The sequence below is a fragment of the Strix aluco genome, chromosome 1, assembly GCF_031877795.1.
Source record: "Strix aluco isolate bStrAlu1 chromosome 1, bStrAlu1.hap1, whole genome shotgun sequence".
NCBI lineage: Eukaryota > Metazoa > Chordata > Aves > Strigiformes > Strigidae > Strix > Strix aluco.
The window spans coordinates 107,370,723-107,391,959 of record NC_133931.1 but is presented as its reverse complement, the minus strand read 5'-3'; the positions used below and the strand labels follow the sequence as shown (position 1 = coordinate 107,391,959).

The 21,237-nt window shown below is 37.8% G+C and overlaps 1 protein-coding gene across 3 annotated transcripts in view; it reads right to left on the bottom strand.

Moving 5' to 3' along the window:
• Positions 1-11,552: 11,552 nt before the first annotated feature.
• Positions 11,553-21,237, bottom strand: part of NFX1 (nuclear transcription factor, X-box binding 1) — a 71,626-nt gene continuing 61,941 nt past the window's right edge. For 2 of the 3 annotated variants that reach the window (XR_012623943.1, XM_074830499.1), the window contains 2 exons: positions 17,125-17,226; positions 11,553-15,564 (listed from right to left, as the gene is read on the bottom strand). Coding sequence is in view for 1 of the 3 variants with exons in the window: in XM_074830499.1 (XP_074686600.1) it covers positions 15,489-15,564; positions 17,125-17,226 (178 nt within the window). In the remaining 2 variants the exon portion in view is untranslated. Of the gene's footprint in view, positions 15,565-17,124; positions 17,227-21,237 lie in introns of those variants that run through there. The other variant, XR_012623942.1, reaches the window with a different exon arrangement.

Here is a 21,237-nt window from a genome sequence, read left to right as displayed (position 1 = left end):
TAGTAACAAACTGCCCAATTATTTCTCAATAAAGAGAGCAAATATCTTTTATGTATCTGGAAAGCTAGCCAACTTAATGAACTTGCAAACTGATAGAAAACTGCTAATCTAAATTAGACCTTTCTATAACCTATTGCGATAGCTACAATTACAGGTTCAAGTTCGATTATTGACTAAAATTATAATATGCCTTGTCATGCTGAAATATCCCTTTGTATAATCCCTTTGTATAATTGTGTTCAACTAAATAAATGTAAAAATTCATATCTGTAAAAATATCATGATATGTAAAAAATCATAATTTTCACAATAGTTGAGAATGTGTAGTCTCTGTGGATCATTTTTTTTTTATTGTGACTCAGTGTCCCTATATTGTTGTATACTATCATCCAGTGGAATACAGTTGGACAGTGGTTATCAGAATAACCTGAGGAGTAAACCATGATTAAACAGCACCTTTCCAACCAAGAACCAAATGGAATTTTTCACGCAGGTTTGAAGCAGGGAGGCAACTAGTGCTGAAATGACATCTTTTGGTGACCAAAGAGCATGGAAAAAAAGAGCCAGGTTTTAGAAGAGATTCCCCCCCCCCCAAATTTAGCTGTAATTCAGTGACAAACACAGCCACAGTGGATTCCAGGAAAACAGGCTAGGTCACGCCTGCTATATGGACTTTGATCACACTTATCTAGTGACTGTATGCTGCAAGCTAACTGACTAAGAGATGCTAGCTGATTTTATAAAAGCTGTCTACATCTCTATAACAACCTGTTCTCACAGCTTTTCTTTAGAGATAAGCTCTCAACCTCAGCCAGTTTTGCCTTACAGGAATAAATGCCTGTGCTGTAATGCAAAGGCAAGTCCTGATTTGAGTTGCACCATTATTTAGGACATTACACCTTGAACTGTTTTCTAAATGGAAGTTCAGGAAACTATATGAAAGGGCTGGGGCATGAGCAAAACCTTGCAACTCTTCATGAAATATCACCTGGTTTGCAGCCAAGAAGATGGCCTCCACCAAGGAAATAATGCTTAATTTTGAACTTTCAAGTTTTTCACCTTTTTTAAGTTTTGAACTTTTACAGCATAAACAGGAGGGCGTTGTTTTCCCTAGCTAGGCAGTTCACATGTCAGTGGTTTTCTGAAGTCAGACTGAGTAAGCCATGGACAGGGACTGTCTGGTCCCTCAGCACATACAACCAGGAGAGTTCCAGGTCATTAGTTCTCAACCGAGAATTAGAATGCTTGTGTTTTTATCACTTTTGTTGTTTTTTGGTTTTTTTTTTTAACGTAGCTAAATAGAAAGCAACTACTTTTTTTTTTTTTTTTTTTTTTTTAACGTAGCTAAATAGAAAGCAACTATTATTTTGGCTGATAATCTCCTGCACATGGGTTAGAGTGCCCTACACCTTCTCCACTATTCTTAAGAGTGTGCTACAATGAAACTAATAAATTATTTTTGTGTCTTTACTTGTTGGTGATATCTTAAAAATAATTGGCCGTAAAGGAAAAATGTATAGTTTTCTGTAGCTTTTTGGTTTTAGTCTGAAAGTCTTAGCAAATGTGGATTCCCAGAAGAGCTTTTCAGAACTGACACTCATGGAAAAGATAGATAATACTACCATACTGATACATCCAAGTTGCCAAGGTTAGATTAAACCATTGATTTCATCAGTGACATATTGGGGGTACCTTATTAAATGTTTCAACATAATAAATCAATGAATGTTAATAGAAGAAGTAGGACCATAGAGAAAGGTTGAAGAAAAGCAAGCATAAAATTAGTATACTTTTTGTTTAAAATATCATTTAGTTGTAAGGACTATGTAACTGGAAATAAATCAAACAAAGCCGACATAACCGAAATTGGCTGAATAAACAGAAATATGAATGAATAAAATTTGAATGAACAAAATCACAAGATAGTCATATATGCTGTCCACCAACTTGCTCCTAGAAACAGGATTCAATTAAGGCCAGTGTGTAAAATGGACAATGCTAGCAAAGGACTTATGCAGTAACGAGAAAGTAGTCTGCTAGCAATAAAAGAAAGCCCAGCCAACAGCCAGTACAGAAAATTAAGTGTTCAGTACTTGCATACTTCATCTTTCACTTGAAATGAAAGGGTCTGCTAATGCCTAGCAACATTAAACACCTATGGTAACTTTGGCCAGAATTAGGAAAAAACAAGCTATAGAATACTTGGATCAACTGAATGTTTTGGAATCCATGGCACCTAATGAAATTATCCTTATCATATGAAATAACCATATAAAACAATCCTAAAGCTACTAGTGGGCACCCATATTTTTTAAATCTGTTAGGACTGGGACCATACAATCACCACCTGGACAACCTTGCTTTGTCTCTCCTATCCTTGAGTATCTTTCTTCATCCAGTCTAACGTCTTTCTTTCCAGTAAAGGCAGGTGTTATGATTAAGCTGCCATCTCTTATGCAACTCTACTATCCTTATATTTTGAGAAAACTGATGAAAACTGTCATTCTGTCACCAAGGCAAAGGGGCTTCTTTTGGAATTCATTCACTAATTTTGTACTTTTTCTCACAAAAAAAATCATAGCCAAATAACCAATTTATTTTTCAGTAGCCAAGGCCTTATGCTTCTGCAGATATCCAGACCTACACATCATCGTGAAGCTGGGGCACCTTACTCTCACATCCACGTTAACCGCACAGTTGTGTGACAAGCAGAGTTGGCAATATATACAGTTATGGCCACGATTACACCATGACAAATGCAGCACCAAAGTTTCTTGCCCTAAATAACTTTCTGACATCCTTAACACTGAGGTAAGTTTGATCACGTGAATGGAGGAAGGAGGCTTTGGCATATCTACAGTGATCAGCTGGCTTAAAAATCCCCCCAATTTTTTTCCCCTCAGATAGGAAGATGCACGTATAGCATGCAGCAGGTCTTCAGGCAAGGCAATCTCACTCAGTATGACCTTCCTGTGCACAGACCACCCCAGTTTGTGAGGCAGCTCTTCTGCACCATTTAACAATTGTACATCTGTCAGATCCCTCACCACTCTAAGCCCTGTGAGACTCCCAGCAAAACAGAGATTATTGTTACCATTATTTAGATCAATGAAATAGTACCACTTTTTGTCTATGATTTTAGAGTGGCAGATAGACTGTAGGATTCTGTGTCCTATGCTACCAACTGCTTTTATAGTAATGATAGCCAAGAGGAAAGTCTGATCAAAACCACAGCTCTCACTTACTCTGTAGGAGAGTACTGATGCAGTCTAAAATTCCCTCTGTATTCACACTGCTTAAATTAATAGTGGGAGATATAAAGGGTTGTGCATGCTGTCAGCTTCAAGATAGAGCTGAGCATAATCACCAAGTTCAAACAGTTGGCATAAGTGGTTAAAACAAACATTTCATACAGTTCCTGTAGTGATACCTGGCCTAAATTAATAAATCTGTGTTCTTCTAGATACTGCCTAGCTCCAAACCCCTGGGTGTGCCATCACCATTGCTGCACATCATCCATGGATGCTTCCCGCTCTACCTCCTCTGTTACATCTGGGTGTAGAGGTAACACTGCACTTTCAAATGCCCCCTCAGAACTTGGGTGTGCTGCCAGTGGCCCCTCCTTATTGTGAACTTGTTCACAGTGGGCACAGCCCCTTGTTCTATAGGGTGAGTGCAGTATCAAGGATGTCCCTTCCAGGGGATCCTCGTCTGCCCTACCAGCACACATGTCCACTGCCCAAGAGACTCAGAAAACTAGTTTGCACCTGTGGGATTTGTGGCTGCCATAAACAGTCTCAGCAAGATGCTCACAGTAATGCAGAAATTGTTCAACTTTACTAATAAGCAGTCTTTTTTGTAACAGTGGTTTTTGTTTTGGGTCAAGAATTATCTGCAACACCAACGCTTTTACATCCTCCACCTTGCCTGCTGCTCCTCTGCACCCAGTAATAACCATGGTCTTCAGCTCTCAAAACTCCCACTGGTTTTTTTGGTACCCTTCCCCTTTGGTAGGCTGCATCCCAAAGCCTGGGTCTTGCTGCTTCCACAGTAATCATGGTCTAACAGTACAGTCTTTCATGCTTAGTCTTCTGCTTTTTGTTTGCAACATCAGCCTAAGGATAAGGAGACACAAGCTTCCAACCCAACTATTATTAGTCTGACAAGTTGTTGTAAGGTCCCACCCAGCTGTGGGTAAAGGGTGCTTCCCCACAACCCACATTCTCTGAGCGAAACTTACCTTGAAATTCAGTTCACAGCCCCGGCTCATGTGGTCTTTTATAAGAAGCCTTTTGGGTTCAGGGTGCCCACTAACGTCTCATAAGGACTCCTGTACAATCCGGTTCTCCTTCTGTGCTTTTTCAAGCCCCGAGAAGGCCCAGACCAGTGTAGCAGCATGTACTCCACCTAGCGTTACTACCCTTGGCAGCAAAACTAAAGCATTTCGCAGGATTGGTAGTTGAGTGCGACTGCCTCTTTTCTCTCATTCCAGTTGAGTGAGGAATTTGTCCTGGGGCTCCCTGTGTATTCAAAATATACGGCTGTCTTCTTTTCTGCTAGCACGAACCTGCTGTCTTCTAAATGTCAGAAGTCCAGCCACAATCCTACTATGCTGCACAACAAATAGAAAGTTGTTATGACAATGTGGGACATGAGCAGACTTTTGAGTTTGTTCAATCTAGCATTGGGCTCATCTGCTCCGAAGACCACACAAGCTGTTGAGCAACCATTGTGCCTGGCCTTCGAACTTGAATCTCAATAGATTAAAATCACATGGGGTGTACCAGTAGTCAAAATGTTAAGTTAGTACATTTTGTAAGCCATGTTTTACAACCACAGAAACATATCACTGAAGATGCTGAGCCAAGGAAACAGTATCTCACAGAGCCTAACAGAATTCATTCTGTCATCTCTGGCTGCTCCACAAGAATAGAATAGAATAGAATAGAATTTATATCTACAGTTAAAGGACAAGTGGCAATCAACCAGAAGTCACTGGTCCCTCTTTAATACTTATTGATCTTAAGGATCAACAAAACTTCCCCTCTAAGTAGCAAATTGTTATAGAACAGAGTGATTTTTTTTTTCCTATCCCTTGATAGGTTGTAACTCCATGCTATATTACCTGGCACCCTGTCCACCTTAAAACCAGGAAGTCTTCTGGTACTTAACTCGACAAGCATGTAGTACACTATCTCCTGGGCTAATCTGTCAGGAGAACTCAGTGCCCATTGTGAAATGAACTTCTCAAACCTTCTGAGTCATCAGTGTATTGGCATTCCCATCCAATCCTCTGTGACTTTGACCACCCTTTAAATCAGACCCAACTCTGGCTGAGGATCTAACCCATGTGTGTCAGGGAAGCAAGGTTTAACCGATGGTGCCTTTTGAACGCGTAACAAACATCATGTAAATAGCTTGGAGGAATTAATCTTCTCAATCTCCCCCCACTGCCTACCATGCAAAACTTCTTCACTCATGAGCTTTGGTGTAATCATGAACTTCAGGCATAACCCACCTATTTCTCTTTTGATCACAGTCTGTAGTCATCATCTCATGTTTGCCTAAATCTCCTATTCTTGTTTCAAGCAATTTTGTCCCTCAGTGTGCCACCAGAATTGCCTGACCATGCTTTCCAAATGTCTGAGCCAGCTTCATTTGTTTTTGAACAAATTTTGAACAACTGCTGGTTGCTGTCCAGGTTGCAGTATGCTCAGGAATACTGTTGAGTGTATGTGTCCCATTCCTCTGCTGCTATCTTTTCCCATCACTGTGATACTGTTTCCTCTCATGTCCTATTCCAGAGCCTGATTTTCTGCCCTTATAGCAGAAAATGCCTGAGCAAAATTTTATGCATTCCATGTCACTACCTTCTCTGAGTGCCTTATGACCCTAAGGCATACTAGAAGGCTCCCCACACCTGGGCTGCTGGAGTGACAATTTGCTCCCCACAACATCCCCCCTGTTTTCTTCCTCCCATATCTCAGCCAAAACTGCTGTTTCCTCGCTGTCGTACACCTTTAGACCTGTCCTTGGGAAGCCAAGCTCAACAGTACAAGGCATATGGCTTATGTCTTGTTTTTAGTGGTAAATGTATATCTTCCTTGCTACCTTCGTATCTTCAGGCATAAAGAAATCTTCCCCATATCCTTCCAGTGTTCTCCATTTGTTTGACACCCTTATGACAAAGGACTGACAGCTATAATACAATTTTCCAGGAACTCTGGAATGAAAATCCCCAGTTTACTTGAAAATCCCATTATCTGAATCCATTCCCTTTTTCTCTCTCCTGCCCAATCTACTTTTCCTAAAACTCCTCCTGCAACAGATCCATATGGGGTCACACTCCCACTCTGCACCTAGAATAGCCAAACCTCCCATCTAATGACAATTTGTGGGTTTAGTAACTAGAAAAGGGAAAGGTCTTTACTGATTTGACTGGAGGATTGAATTTGAACTGAACATCCAAACAGGAACCAGCAACTGACTGGAGCCAGAGGGCTATGGAGTAAATCCAGAATTGCACTATTCAGCTGTGACCTTGATGGGAAAAGGGGAAGTCTTATCTCTAAATGTACATAATTCTAAAATAGTTTTTATTGATATTGATTTGTTTCACATTAATATTATCAACCTGTAGACCTGGATAATGTTTTGAAAAATATTTTACAGGGTGAATGTTTTCAGCTTATATTCACTTGAAGAGTAACACATCTGCCACTACTCAGCTGATTCTTTCAGGTATTTGTTACAAATCCTTTTAATTCTGAAAACAAACCTTTTCTATAACTTCTTGATATAGCTGGTAAGATGTCTACTCCACAGAATCAACTGACTTTGCTTTAATATGTTTTTGATGATAGAAACTGTTTGGCCTTTAAATGTAATAGCATCATTAAAGAATTAAATATCAGGTAATACTTAAAGAATGTTTTATTAATCTCAGAATAACAAGAGCTCTCTCTTCAAGGGTGGCAAGAAAAAGCCAATGCCTTTCTAAGTTATTTTCATTTTAAACATTCTTTGATGCAAAAGAAGCCTGTTACAAAGCACTGAATGTTTTAAAATCACTTAAAATACATCTGTTAAAAATATGCTTCTCTTAACATTATTGTCCTCAAAACTAATATTTGAATTTAACTATAACTGTCTTTGAATCTGCAAACAATATAGTAACTGAAGGATCACAGCCTTGTCATAAATGAGTTACAAAATTGCATATAGATCTCATGGTATCCTAGGAAACCATGAATATTTTCTTTCTTTTTATTCAATCCATTCTGTTCTATCAGAAGATATTCTACCCATAAATGCATAAAAACTACTGAATGGTAGATATGAGAAAAGTACAAAAGCTGTATCAGAAGAAGCAACAACAAAAGATTAAAAACTATACAATTTGGAACAAAACAACCACCAGAAGCCATGACTTCAATGTGACTGCAGAATTACCTCTTTTATCAATTAACCAATCATGGTGTCATGGTTTAGGCCCAGCCAGCAACTAAGCACCACACAGACGCTCGCTCACTCCTCCCCCGCCGCAGTGGCATGGGGAGGAGAATCAGAAGACAAAGGTAAGAACTCATGGGTTGAGATAAGGACAGTTTAACAGGACAACACAAGGAGAGAAGCATAATATATGAATAAAAGTGATACACAATGCAATTGCTCACCACCTGGAACCCAATGCCCAGCCCAAGCTGCGATACTGCCCCCACCCCCCACCAGCTCCCCCAGTTACATACAGAGCATGACATCATATGGTATCGAATATCCCCTAGTTAAGGTCAGCTGTCCTGGCTGTGCTCCCTCCCAGCTTCTTGTGGAAACTAACTCAGTTGAACTCAGGACACATGGTCTTTTCAATAAAGACAAAATATAGCACATGTTAGCATAGTAATAAAATTGCTCACGACTTCTGGAGACTGTACGCAACATTGAGAAAGATGAATAAAACAGACTAAGATGATAATGAGAATCAATAGCCTGTTCAAAAGGAAACTTGGGGGGCTCAGGACAACCAAGATGTCTTTGCCCAGCAAAGCAAAGAGATGGAGAGAATTTGATTAACTGATGTCTGTAAACGCTTTTGACAGGTAACATTGTAGAAAAAGAACTGTTAAAGTTCAAGGGCAAAACTGAGTTAAGAACATAGCTTAAGTTGACCATGAATTGTAGGATCATATTGGTCAGAAGGGACTTCAGGGAGGTGATCTAGTCCAATTACCCATATCCAGTTAGAGGAGGTTGCTCAGGACTTCATCTAGCTGAGTTTTTAATGTCTTCAGGGAAGAAGATTGTGTAATGTTTCTGAGCAAACTCATCCAGTATCTTATGACCCTCATAGTAAAAACTATTTTTAATGTATCACGTCATAATTTCTCACATTTCAACTTCTGTTTCCTCTCATCCTTCTACAGTGCACTCTGGCTCTGTCTTCCCTATACCCTCCCATTAGGTAGTTGTGGAGAGCAATAAGATCTCTTCTCAGTCTTCTCCTTTGAGGCTTAACAAATCCAGTGCCTTCAACCTCTCCATGTATGTCACAAACTCCTGCCTCCTGACCATCTTGGTGGTTCTGTTTGACTCAGTCCAGTCAGGTCTCTCCCATACTGGGGAGCCTGTAACTGGAACTCAGAAATCATCTCACAAGTGCTGAATAGAGGGGAGTAATCAATCACTTTCCTCAACCTGCTGTCTTCGCGCTTACTAACACAGCACAGTACGTGGCTGGCTGCCACTGCCACAAGGGTGCACTGCTAACTCACCTTCAACTTGCTGCCCACCAGGACGCCCTGCCCCCGCCAAGGTCTTTTTACACAAAGCTGCTGTCTAGAAAATGGGGTATAGCCTGTACAGTTGCATGGGGTTATTCCATTCCAGGTGCATGGCTTTGTGTACATTTAGGCTGAAGACTAAAATAATTTCTGAGTCAGGACTGGAAAAAAAATGGGAGAACCATGGAATAAAAATTTAATTGATTTCATATGGGGCTTTATCAGCTATTTCTTAGTAAATACATTACCTACATTATTTAGTAAGTACCTAGATGTCAGCTAACAGGTAAGATGTAGCAATCCTTAAGTACCTAATAAAGTTACCAGAAATAGACCTTAAATAAAAATTCATTAATATTTCATTGATATTTGTGTCATCAATCCAATACCTGCTCAATTGCTGCCTACGTCAATAGAATATAATTAGAATTGTATAAGTCTTCAATTGAAGCAACTGAACTGTCCTTCCTAAGCAGTCACACACACGCCTAATTAAAAAATTTGGCACCTATTTATTTGATGCCAACATACTGAATTTAAACACCAACCTAAATCAGTACTTACCCCAGTTACTGTACTGACTGAAGGTTTTAATTAATGCTTCCTGAAACAGCATTTATCAGTATCTATTAAGAGCTATCTAGCTTACTGGGTAAGCAGTAAATTCTGAAATTCCTTAAATTACCTGTTAAAAAAAAAAAAAAAAAAGATGCCTTGAATGGACAGAATGTACCTTCCTGACTGTATTGTTTGATAGACAACTATCCAGTGCATCCCACTACTCAGTTTTCACCACAGCCTTATTTTCTAGAACTTGGATTTCTAAAAAATGCTCCCTAGTAAAACATGCAAGCTTACCCTACATACACAATTTTGAAAAAGGCAGCCCTTTGGTTCCTACCTACTATATAAAATGTGTTCTATTAAAATTGAGGTTTTTCTTTACAGTGATCATGAGTTTTACCTTAGTTCCTTACAGCTCCTTACAAATGAAGCCCTCTAGTCCTCTGACTAGAATAAATTTTCTACACTTTAAGGGAACAAACATGGATGTAACAAGACTGGATACTGGAATTGGCACACATTAGATTCAGTAGCAAGCTGAATCATTTACCAGAAGACAGTTTTTGGACATGATTTCCCAGAAAGTAAAGTTGTGAGTGGCAAGCAAAGCATGCAACAGATATGTTTTGCATCTCCTTCCTCTCAAAAAGAGCTCCACAGCAGGCAACAGTAGGTGATACACTGATGGAGCCTAGACCAATTTACAGAGGATTGCCTGCAACACCAGAAAGGTGCTATGCCTTGGTCTGTGCTCTGAGAAAGATTATTTCAGTGGCAAAAAGCATTTTCTATTGTGAAAAAGACTTTTATTTTCTATGGAAGTGTAAAATTGGACATCCTGATTTCAAAAAAAATATACAGTGCTGGAAACAGCAGCTCATGGGGTGGCAGAACAAGACATGTCTAGGCCATAGAAGGGCACCTCACCCATACCACAGCCCTACTCTAGAAGGAAGCAAAGCATATTCAGCAAATTTCACCCAGGGAACATAAAGGCACTCTCACTTATCCTTTGGCTGGAAGCTGAAAGGATCCACACATTGCCAACCTGCAACAGGGTCCTATTAACACCAAAGGATTCCCAGGATCCTTCTGGGACCCGTCTTCTCCCAGGATAGCAGCAACGGGGTCACTTTCCCTCTGTTCAAGCAGCTGCATGACTTCCTCCAAAAATCCTGAGATGACAAAAGACTAAAGATACCTCATCTAGAGCTCAGGAGCAACCAAAATACAGCCTTTCTAAAGATACCCTTTCTAATATCTCTGGCATTCTGGTTCATGGTTAAGTAACAAGTGTATAGACATAAAAATTTGCACATCAACCATCTTATGAACTCAGGATCTTATTAAAGGATGAGAACAGCATATAAGTAGCAAGGCTTCTATTGGGAATTCAGCATCTACAAAGCCTAAAATACTCAAAACCCAAGATTATTTGACCAGTAATATCTATTGAAGCTTGGTTTTTTTAGCCTAGTAGGGGATTCTTGTGACCATATCATGACTTGAATGACTATTTCCAAACATGGACAAGATAAATGATCAGAAAGCAAAATTGATTTGTCTCTTCCGCTGCCATTTGAGCACACTGGTAACGATGACATGCTTGGTCACGTAGTTGATGACAGCCCTGCAGTAATTTTTTCAGGCTGAGATTTCCAATTGAGATCTGTTTTGCAATGGTTATATACCTGCAACTTGCTATCTTCATCTTCCAAAATATCCTGAAAAGGAAGTCCAAGCTTACCAACAGTTGAGGTAGTAAGACAAAAGGTTTTCAGCTGTCTTTTAAGACCTCTTCAATCTCAGATCACTTCCTGAATTTTTGAGCCATCTTGCACTCCATTTAAATATCAGGTCAGGCCACTAATGTTTTGCTGCTATTCTTAATTTCTGTGGCTTTTGCTGTTGGAGATGCATTACTTGGTATTATGAAAGTTTCAGGACGAAGCAGTTCAAATAATTTCAAACTTTTGATTTTCAGGCTGTTTGCTTTTTAAGTCTCCCTGCATCTACTGAACTGTGCTGGCAAAGCTTTCACCACCACCCCGTAACATTCGTCATCCTGTATTCGTTAAAGCTAATGCCTGCAGGGTCTTTTAAGTGACATTAGTCCTCACCTCCCCCCTGTCCCCACCCCATACCACTCTTCCTTACAGTCACCATCACAATTGAACAGCGGGCAAACAACAATGAAGGGACAATGAGTTAAAATCATACGTTTTATTGCCAAGTATCATTTAGGCTGACATAGTAAAGGGTTTTTCAGACAACCAAAATGAACATTTCTATGCAGATATTCATCTCTCCTGTACTTGTGAATTCCAAGAAGGTAGCAGATAATCCTTACTCTCCGTTTCTTGGAGAGTCCCTCTTTACTTGCTTCATTCTCCGTACAGCATTCATTGAAAATCACTTCAAATCCAAGAAAACACACCTCCTATTTCAGAATCTGAGGAAAAGGACTCCCCAAACTTCCATTCGTATCTTTACTGTTTCTCTGTGATGCTTCAGTCTTCAAACTTTGGAATACCAAGACAAAGCTTGCACACAATTCCAAAGCACTGAACTTTCAAGTTAAATTTATTTCAGGTTTATAAAGAAAGTAATTTTATACCAGTAACTTGAAAAAATCAAGTCAAATATAAAGCTTTCAACAAATAACTTAAGAATAAGTGGTTTAGAACTATTTTACTTTGCTCATTTCATTACGTGGCAGATACTGTACAAAATTGCCACAGAAACAGCGGTATTGAAGTCTACTTACGCATCTTACACAATTTTAGGTTAAACCCAAGCACTGACTATTCAGAGCACTTTAGACATGTTAAACGATATAGATAGGTAATAGCACAGCCCAAATGCCAGAGTATCTGCCTATTTTATACACAATTTTAAAAGCACTTCATGAAGTTGCATGAATTCCAACCAACATCACATGATTTATTTCAAAAAAATGCTTATTGCAGAGTACTTTTTTTAAATAAATTTACAAGAAACAGTATTGTTCTTAGGGCTGTGGAAAATGACTAGCATATCAAAGCTTAAGTCTTGGTTCCAGTGCTGTCAATAGGATTTTTGCCACTGACGAAAGATTTCTTTTATCCACTCATTTTTTCTATTAGATAAAATATGAAAAGACCAGCTCAGATTTACAAAATAGCTATTTGAAAAATATTTCCATGAGGCACACGTGCAATATGAAGATGAGTTATCACAGGTATCAAAACTACAACCTTTAGTACTATTCCGTATGAAAGTCACAGATACATTGCAGCAAAAGCAAACCAGAACAGAGAGGAGAGCACCACTGTTAAACTTTGTCGAGTTCCTTCTTAAGGCTATGTAACTGTGTTTGGGGAAGAAAAACACCGATACTTTTGTTTTGGCATTACTTTCCTGCGTAAATATATGGTATCATGTTTTTAACCAAGTTATTAAAATGCATTTAAAAATTGAGTGTTTCTGTACATGTGACTTGCTTCTTAACTACAGATATGCTCCAACAGCCATTATTTAGAGATGTGTAACATACAGATCTATAAAAGGATTTTAACATTAATGTAGTTAAGAGGTTTAGCAATGAGAATTACGACTTCTCAGTATGAACAGATTCAGTAACAATTATTAGTCTCATCTTGGGAGGCTGAAGATTACCTGGGTTTTCTTATTAAAAGCAGTGGCAGAATACTTGACTGCTGAAGTGCATCTCACCAGGGTTCACATTTTTACATTGAAGCCATAATCTGATAAAAATTCCAAAGAGCAGAGCTAAATCTAATGTTATTAAAATCTTCTAAGTTTTAGATTTCAAATCAGAGGTGCAAGTGTGACATTTTATTTATATTGATGTGAAACTGTGAAAAAAGTTAATAGGCTTCATCTTTATTCTATTTATTATCACCTAAATCACTTTGGTTTTCTGTAATGTTAGGTCTACCTATGCTATACCAACTGCATGTGCTCCAGCATACATGCATCTAACTTTATACTCTCAGCTCACGAGACACATGCCAGCTCCTGTCCAGAACCTACCTTTGCAGTACAACTATGTACATTCTCCCTAACAAGTGTTACTAACTTGAAAACAGTGCTATATTAACATAGCTCTGAGCTTCAAGACCAGAATTAGCCTTTTTTGGCCACATTGAGCTGGCACTTGCCTGCAAGCACTGGAATAGATCAATCCCTTCATTGTGAAGAGCTTAAGAAATACATTTCTGGAAAGATGCCAAGCAACTTATTTCTTCAGCTGAACTTAGCAAAGCAGTACACCTTGTAGAATCAAACATTAATTTGCTTAAGAAATTAAGGGCAATATAAGCTATGTTTATTTATTTTTCATTTCTGTTCACAAAATATTAGACAAAAAAGGTAAAACCAATTTAAATAACTACATGCAAATTAAAAGCCTGAACACTCTTCAGGGTTGAGAATCCTTCTGGTAACTGTTTTACCTGAAGCATATGCATTTCAAAGGTTTAGAAACATTTAAGACTGCTTTTTTTAAAATGTGAAATAATAAGCTCCTATGAAAATAGGTAATAACAGTAGGTATTTTAATTCTCAGAACATTTTGGGGAACAGATATGGTCTGTGAGTTTGCTGCTCATTCTTTCATGTTTCACAAGCTGTTCAAGATGAAATGTAGTCACAGAATCCATCAGTTAAGGCTCAGGATCATGTGATAACTATAAGTGAATCAGGCATGGATAACTGCCTTCCATTTTCTCAGCAACAAAACTCATACCATAGTGAGCTGGCTGAAAAATAAATCAACAACAGATGACAAGTTTTCTGCTAGATCTGTTTCTTCATTATGCTAAGCCACTTTTAGCAGCAGCCTCTGCTGTACAGGGGACTGTCCTCTAGTGCTACGAGTAGCCAGCCACAAGGAACACAGAGTGCTTCAGTATCAGAGTTACTAAAGTTATTAATTCAAAAAAACTTCTCAAGTGAGCAAATATTACTCAAATTCAGAGCTGTGCCACCTCTTCCAATCAGACCTATGATCTCCTCTCCTAGACAGCTACTCACCTACCTTAACTCATCCTCTGGAAACAATTCACCATCTATGAGACCACTTTGGTGTCTTTCACAGTTTAAACCACCCTCCCATTTTGTTCATGGCATTTCCCACAAAACAAAGATCTTCCATTGTCAAAGAGTTTAGACAGATGGTCTTATAAATTTCACAAATATTGTTCCAAATTCATAAAATACTTAAACCAAACTTCACACATTTTTTAAGCTTGCACAGTACAGAAAAATATTATAAACCCCAAATAAAACCATGCAAAAAAACCCCCAGAAGACCATCAAGCTAACATATCTAAATACAAATTAAACCAAACAGAACACCAAAATAATATATAAAGTGTGATTTTATTCAAGGTCTTGAATAAAATACTAATAAATTTCTTGTGTTGATTTTTTGGGTGGTTTTTTTGGTTTTGGGTTTTTTTTGTGTGTTTTTTGTTTTGTGGTTTTTTTTGTGTGTGATTTTTTTTTTTTTAACACATCAAATTTGAAATAAAGCAAAGTACGTCTTAATTCCCCACCTATCCCAAATCAAAGGACGCCTGTGCAATTAACGGGCATTTAAATGTATATATCTATACTTAAAGACTAAATTTTTTACTTCCTTCCATGTAGAAGAGTAACTCGTACCCAGATTTACCACATTAACACAAAAGTGAATTAATAAAAATATAAAAACACTTCAAGAATAATCCCATTAGTGTTTTTAGCACAGATTATTTCTGGTCTATTTTAAGTTGCGTGAGATATGTCAAAATAAATCTTTGAGATTTATCATTGTTCCTACTACCTCCAAAAATATATTTCATAACCAATTCTCTCACTTTAAAGGCATCAATGGAAATCTACATCATTCTGACAGCACATTAGATAAAAAATTGCACCAAATCCAGGTTTAAAAAGCTATACTACTGTTAGGTGTTATGCAGTTACATGAACTGTAAAAATGCATAACTTTTTGAAGTATCACAATCAATCTAACTTCAGATGTTAAATCATGAATATGCTGAACAACTGATCATTTGACAGATAACAAAAAAGCGCCTCACACGATAACTTCGTATCTTCACCTCTAAGCTTCTATATCATAATTCTACACCAACTTCAGTCCTGGACATCAAAGTAGTCAATTACTGGCTCCTCCTTTACTGGCTTGGATAAACCACTGTTTCCACTACTCCTGAAATTATAAGAATATTAAATGTTACTCACCTGCATGAAAAACAAGATACAAAGTAAACTGAAATCTCAAACTCCTGTAACATCTCAGTGTACACATGCACGCTGCATTGGTAACTGCACTGGTAACCACATTGGTAAACGGCATGCATTTCTATATTATGTTTTAATAGAAGTACCTTAATGCTCCAGAAAGCCTTTGTTAACCAATTTTTGGACAAAACATATACTTTATTAAATTAATGTACATCAATGTGTGGCTGAATTGATATAATTTGCTTTGGGGTTGTATTATTAAAATTACAATTTGGTAACAAATATTACCAGCAAATACTATTTACTGGTAATATTTACTACAAAAACTAAACTGTACTGAAGACTAAATGTTCAACATGCCTTTTCAAAAGAAAGAACAAAATAAATATTCTTGAACTGACTTGATGATCAAATCTGCTCACCTTTAAAAGCAAGAGTACCAAAAAATATATCGTAATATCAAATACAAACACTGTAAAGACTTTTTCCATAAGACAGCATGAGATCTTTCAGAAAACTTTGTAGAATTAAGCAACTGAAATTTAACTTCTAGTGATTAAAGACAAATAGCTAAAGCCTTTTTCTTTTTTATTTAGTTTTGCCACATAACCCCCTTTCATTAGGGTCACTGAAGACAGGAATCCCACAGAAGTGGAAATAAAGAGTAACAACCTTTTTAAAATTCACATTGAGTTACACCATAAGCAGTCGTTTTAGACATGTGTTTTGCTCTAGATGCTTAGTTCTGAAACAATTTAAATTTTCTCAGAGCAGTCTACTTTGTTCTCCAGCAGCAGCTTAAACACCCAATAGCTACTGCAAAATCAAGTTGTCCCTTTCTGTAAATGGTGCTTCACAGAATGTAATTTCAAATGCTAATTTAGAAATAACTTGAGGGAAAAAAGTTCTGAAAGGTAAACCTCAACAAAAAATAAGCCATCCGTTAAAAAAAATCATAACTATGAGATAACTACAGGTACATGAAGCTGGCAGGTCATACAAAGTAAAGACTGTTCTAGTAGACTATTCACCAAGAAGCCTTATGTATCCCATCTTCAGTAACTTTCAATATCTGACAAAAATAGTAGTTCACCTATAGCCAGCTGTGTAGTCATATCTACATAAGAAAAATACATTTACTAACTGTCCAAATAAATCATTTTATGCCAGTAAGACATTACCCTTTTACAAAGAACAGTTAAAGATAAAAAACAACCCAAAAACTCCAAAACAGCCATCTCTTCTGAACTATCTAATCTTTACTAAATTTTTTTTTTTTAAAAAGTCCACAATATTTGTTATATTACTACTCCTATGCCACACAGTCAATCCTACATTTTCTTAGCACTTCATTTCAGGTTCACTTCTATGGAAAGAAAGTCTTAGTGCAGGTTGCAAGCTCCAAAGTTGCGTGTGGGTTGGGAAAACAAAGAAATAGGGAGTATAAAGTTGAGGCTCAGGAACACTCTCCTCACATAACTCAGCACAAAATTGAAGAATATTGTTTTAAAAACAAATTCCTTACTTATCTGTTTGTTTGTAATGAGGAATAGGAGGTGGAGGCCGGCTCTGCATTTCTTTATCCAGCACAGAAGTTAAGGTATTGCTTGGACAAATGGATTTCCCTCTAGAGAAATAAAAGTTATTTAATTCAATAGGAAATTATATTCATTAAGAAGTTAGGGCAAAAGAGTTGCATTTGTAAGTAGCAGTTCTGGTGTCAGAGTTCATACTTGTACACTTAATCATCTATTCAAATATTTCTTTTTCCAACCATGGAGACCAATAGTGTGCAAAGTCCATTTTCATTACCAAAACCAGATGTCTCTTGATCACTGTCTATAAAAGATGCAGAAACAGTTTACTAGATTTGAGTGTTGGTGCCCAGACTCCTTCATTTCTGCATGTAAAGTGCACAACATGATCAACTGTTAACACATTGTGAAGATGCAGTGAACTGTCTTCACATGATGCCGAATTAAACTATTAAGTTGTTGATTCTGATCTTACCTCTGTTCTGTGAAAGAACAGATATACGTTGCCCTAGAATGCAAGTATTGCATTTCTGGTATTTTAACAGGCTGTCAGGGAAGTGGCTGAGTCACCATCCTGGAGGTATTTAAAAGACATGTATAAGTGGCACTTAGGGACACAGCTTACTGGTGGACTTGGTAGTGTTAAGCTAATGGTTGGACTCAATGATCTTAAAGGTCTTTTCCAACCTAAATAATTCTATGATTCTACGTCAATCACTAAATAATGTTTCCTCTTGTTTATTTTATTCATTAATTTTTAAATAAACTATTCCTAGAGCAGAGTCCTCTAGACCATGAGATTCTGTGTTTACTACTCACATTAAATTTCTACTTTCAAGTTTATCTTGTTCCTTTCAAAATTACATTTCAAATAGCAAAAAAATACTGCAAAATAATAGCTTGTGTGTTGTTATAATTCCACAAGCGCGCATGTGTTGAGTTCGATGCTTTGTCGCTTACTTGGTAATTCGTATTTTTTTCCCCTCTCCCCTCTCAGAGCTCTAAGCAGTTGAAATCTCACATCAATACACAGATGAACACTAGTTCTATTCCAGAGCTCAAAAAAGATTAAGTATGTCTTATTTCCAGCATTTCTTGTTTCCATCAGTTCTGAAAATATAATTCCTGTGATATTGTGGCAACACAGATGAAAAATGACACAACATTCTCAAGGTAAATCAGAAGTCCACTAAAATATGAAGTGATGATCCCTGGCCCCATTTCAGTATTGTTTTAAACTGAGTACTGACAGTCTGTTCAAATGAGCTACAAAATCTTGCAAACATAGGTCACCAATTCAAAAAGTGTCCCCACCTCCCCAACACTGAAAGTGTTCATTATTTGAAGAAAAAGTTACTTGCCACTGATCATAACTTTTTCAAGACTATATTATGCTTACATGTACATTTTAACAGCAAGTATATCAGTGTCCTATCAGTTGAGAACAGCTAATTCTCCCCTCCTGTATAAAATGTGTATAAGACTCCTCCAAACCTGGCATATAAAGCCAAACGCTCCCACTATCATTTCAGTTACCTCTCAGTTGTAGAGCTCTACCTGAAAAGACTAAAAGAGGACAAAGGTAGATGGGAAAATATTTTGTTGTCTCCTTTCACTTTTATGAACTGTGGTGTGCAAAAACATGGAAACCTGATTGACTGGAGGTAAATAGGCCAAAACCAGAAAGGCTAGAAAGGCCTTCCCCAAGTAAAGTAAGGTGTTTGTCTTTAAAACATCAGGCTAAATCTCAGTTCTGTAATAAAAAAATAAAATAAATGAGAGTTCTTCAAGTGTTTTGTTTTTATACATTCCAGAATACACATGCACTTATTTCTACATTTAGCTAAAAGATCCTACTAGAAAAGAGAATGTTACCGCATTCCAAGAAAGTAAATACAGCAGCTCTGCTCTGAAGTGAAATGTTCCAAGCATGTAGAAGGTTAATATATGAAACATTTAAAACTGAGGAGGGATCAAAGCCTTTTGGGCAGTTAGAGGAGATCGTGGAAGCAAGTTTGCCCAGCCCTGGTTTAGTTTTGACAAGATTTAGTGTCCCTCCAAAAAAAAAAAACCACCCCAAAAAACAAAACAGAAGACCTATACAGCAGACTGTCCAGCCATGAAACCACAGAGGCTTTAGAGACAATCTATCAACTCACACTCAAACAAGATGTATACCACTTCCTGTATACCTTGGTGACACACAGGATGGTACTAGACTGACTCCAATCTCCCAAAAATTCTGTGAGTATTTAAAAAAAAAAAAAAAGAAATTAAACAGCCAATCACGTTCAGCTCATCTGGAAGAAAACCAAACAAATTAATTCAACTAAATAGGTGTACAATGGAAAAAATCCTTGACTAATTACTTGACAGAAAGAAGGAGACAAGCAGATCCTCCCTTCCTGCTAAGGTAAATCATGGTTATCTATCATCAGTTCTATTACAGCTGTGGAGATGGAACCAAAAGGCTCTGCAAGTACTTTGGACATTTTGATATTAAAGTTGCCATTCTTCATTCTATTAACTTACTCTCAAAGTAAGGAAAAAAGACAACTGCCTTCCCCAAGCAACAAAGATGAGATGACAAATTTTTAGCAGCACTCCAGGGAAAGACAAGGAGAATATAACTAACTATCTGCTGACTATAATGCACTGGTAGTGCTGACAGGATGGGCTGTTGTATAAAACTGAACTGTGGAAATTCAGACCCAAACTTATTTTCTCCTTAAAAACTGAAAGTTCAATTTTCATAACTCCAGGATGGATCAGCACTGATCTGTTTTGGTATGAACTACTACAAAATTCTTTGCCCACTTACAATAATGATCCATCAGCTTTCAGACAGAGCATGTTTTTGTGAGAAGTGTCTCCAAAAGCTGATACAGTCTGGGTGAAATAAAGAAGCCAGTGGCTCTCAATCTCCTGATTGTCTAGACTTCACATATCCTATGTCATAAGCTGTCAAGAGGCAACACATACTATTCTCAGGGCAAACCATGTCAGGACTGAAGTAAAAAATAGTAAGAAAGAGATGTAGTTTTTTTTTATCTGGAGCAGGACTGTTGTGAAAACCACCTTGGCTGGTGACCTGTAGCATTTTTTGTGCATAAACTGCTTTAGATGTTAGAGGTGCTGAGATGCAGTCACTGGAAAAGGCCTTTGTAATTGCAAAGGGGGTGGTGAGAAAGTTAGCTTTTTCCTCATGGCAGAGGAGAAAATTCCTAGAGAGTGAAAAGTTGAATAAAAGTCCTTAAAGTAACAGAGTACCTTCAGGAAGTAATAAGAACTTCTGTCAAATTGGAAATAAAGTTATTCCAGATAGCAGAAAGGCTGCAGAGACAGTTAACTTAAGTAAAATGAACTTGTACCTGGAGATCAAGTACTGAAACGTGCCCAGGAAAAGAAGCCAAAGAATAATTCTGTTTCCTCAGAACATAGAATTTCCTTTCAACCCTGCCACTGGGATGTATAGTTTTTGCCTTCTGTGATGCAATTGCCATGATCTGATAAAGGTGTTCAATGTAGTTACAGGGTGTCTAATTTCTTTAGGTCTTTGTCCCTGCTGGTCTTGTGTAGTTTGCAGGTAGTTGACCACTCCTGAACTGTCTCCAGATTGACCTCACTGAAAGGAAAAAAACAAAACCTGGGTGAAGAATAATAGAGAACACATCAATGAGACTGTGGCAGGATGTGGTTTTCTCAGTAAGAACAATATGCAGGGACCCTGTCACCTTCCTGAAAAGTGCCCTTGTTCGTGAGGAGAGACTGACCCTATTGTTCTTCCTGGAGGGAACAGGAAAAGGACGGGTCTTACAGGGATGACTGTTCTCAAAAACAGCTCCAGGATGTCTCAAGTCCACACAAGCTGCTTGAACACTAGTGACTACGTAACAACAAGCAGACACCCCTTAACAGGCTCTGGCATCCAGAGTTATTCATAGGAGGAAATTAACATGAGTAAAAGACTTCAAGAAACCACTGACAGGTACAGTGAAGCACATGTGTCAACTTGGAGATGAAAGCCTTCCCCTTTTCATCATACCAGTCTGGACATTACCTTTGGACCAGAAGGAATCTGGCATTGCAACTGCTCAAAAAAT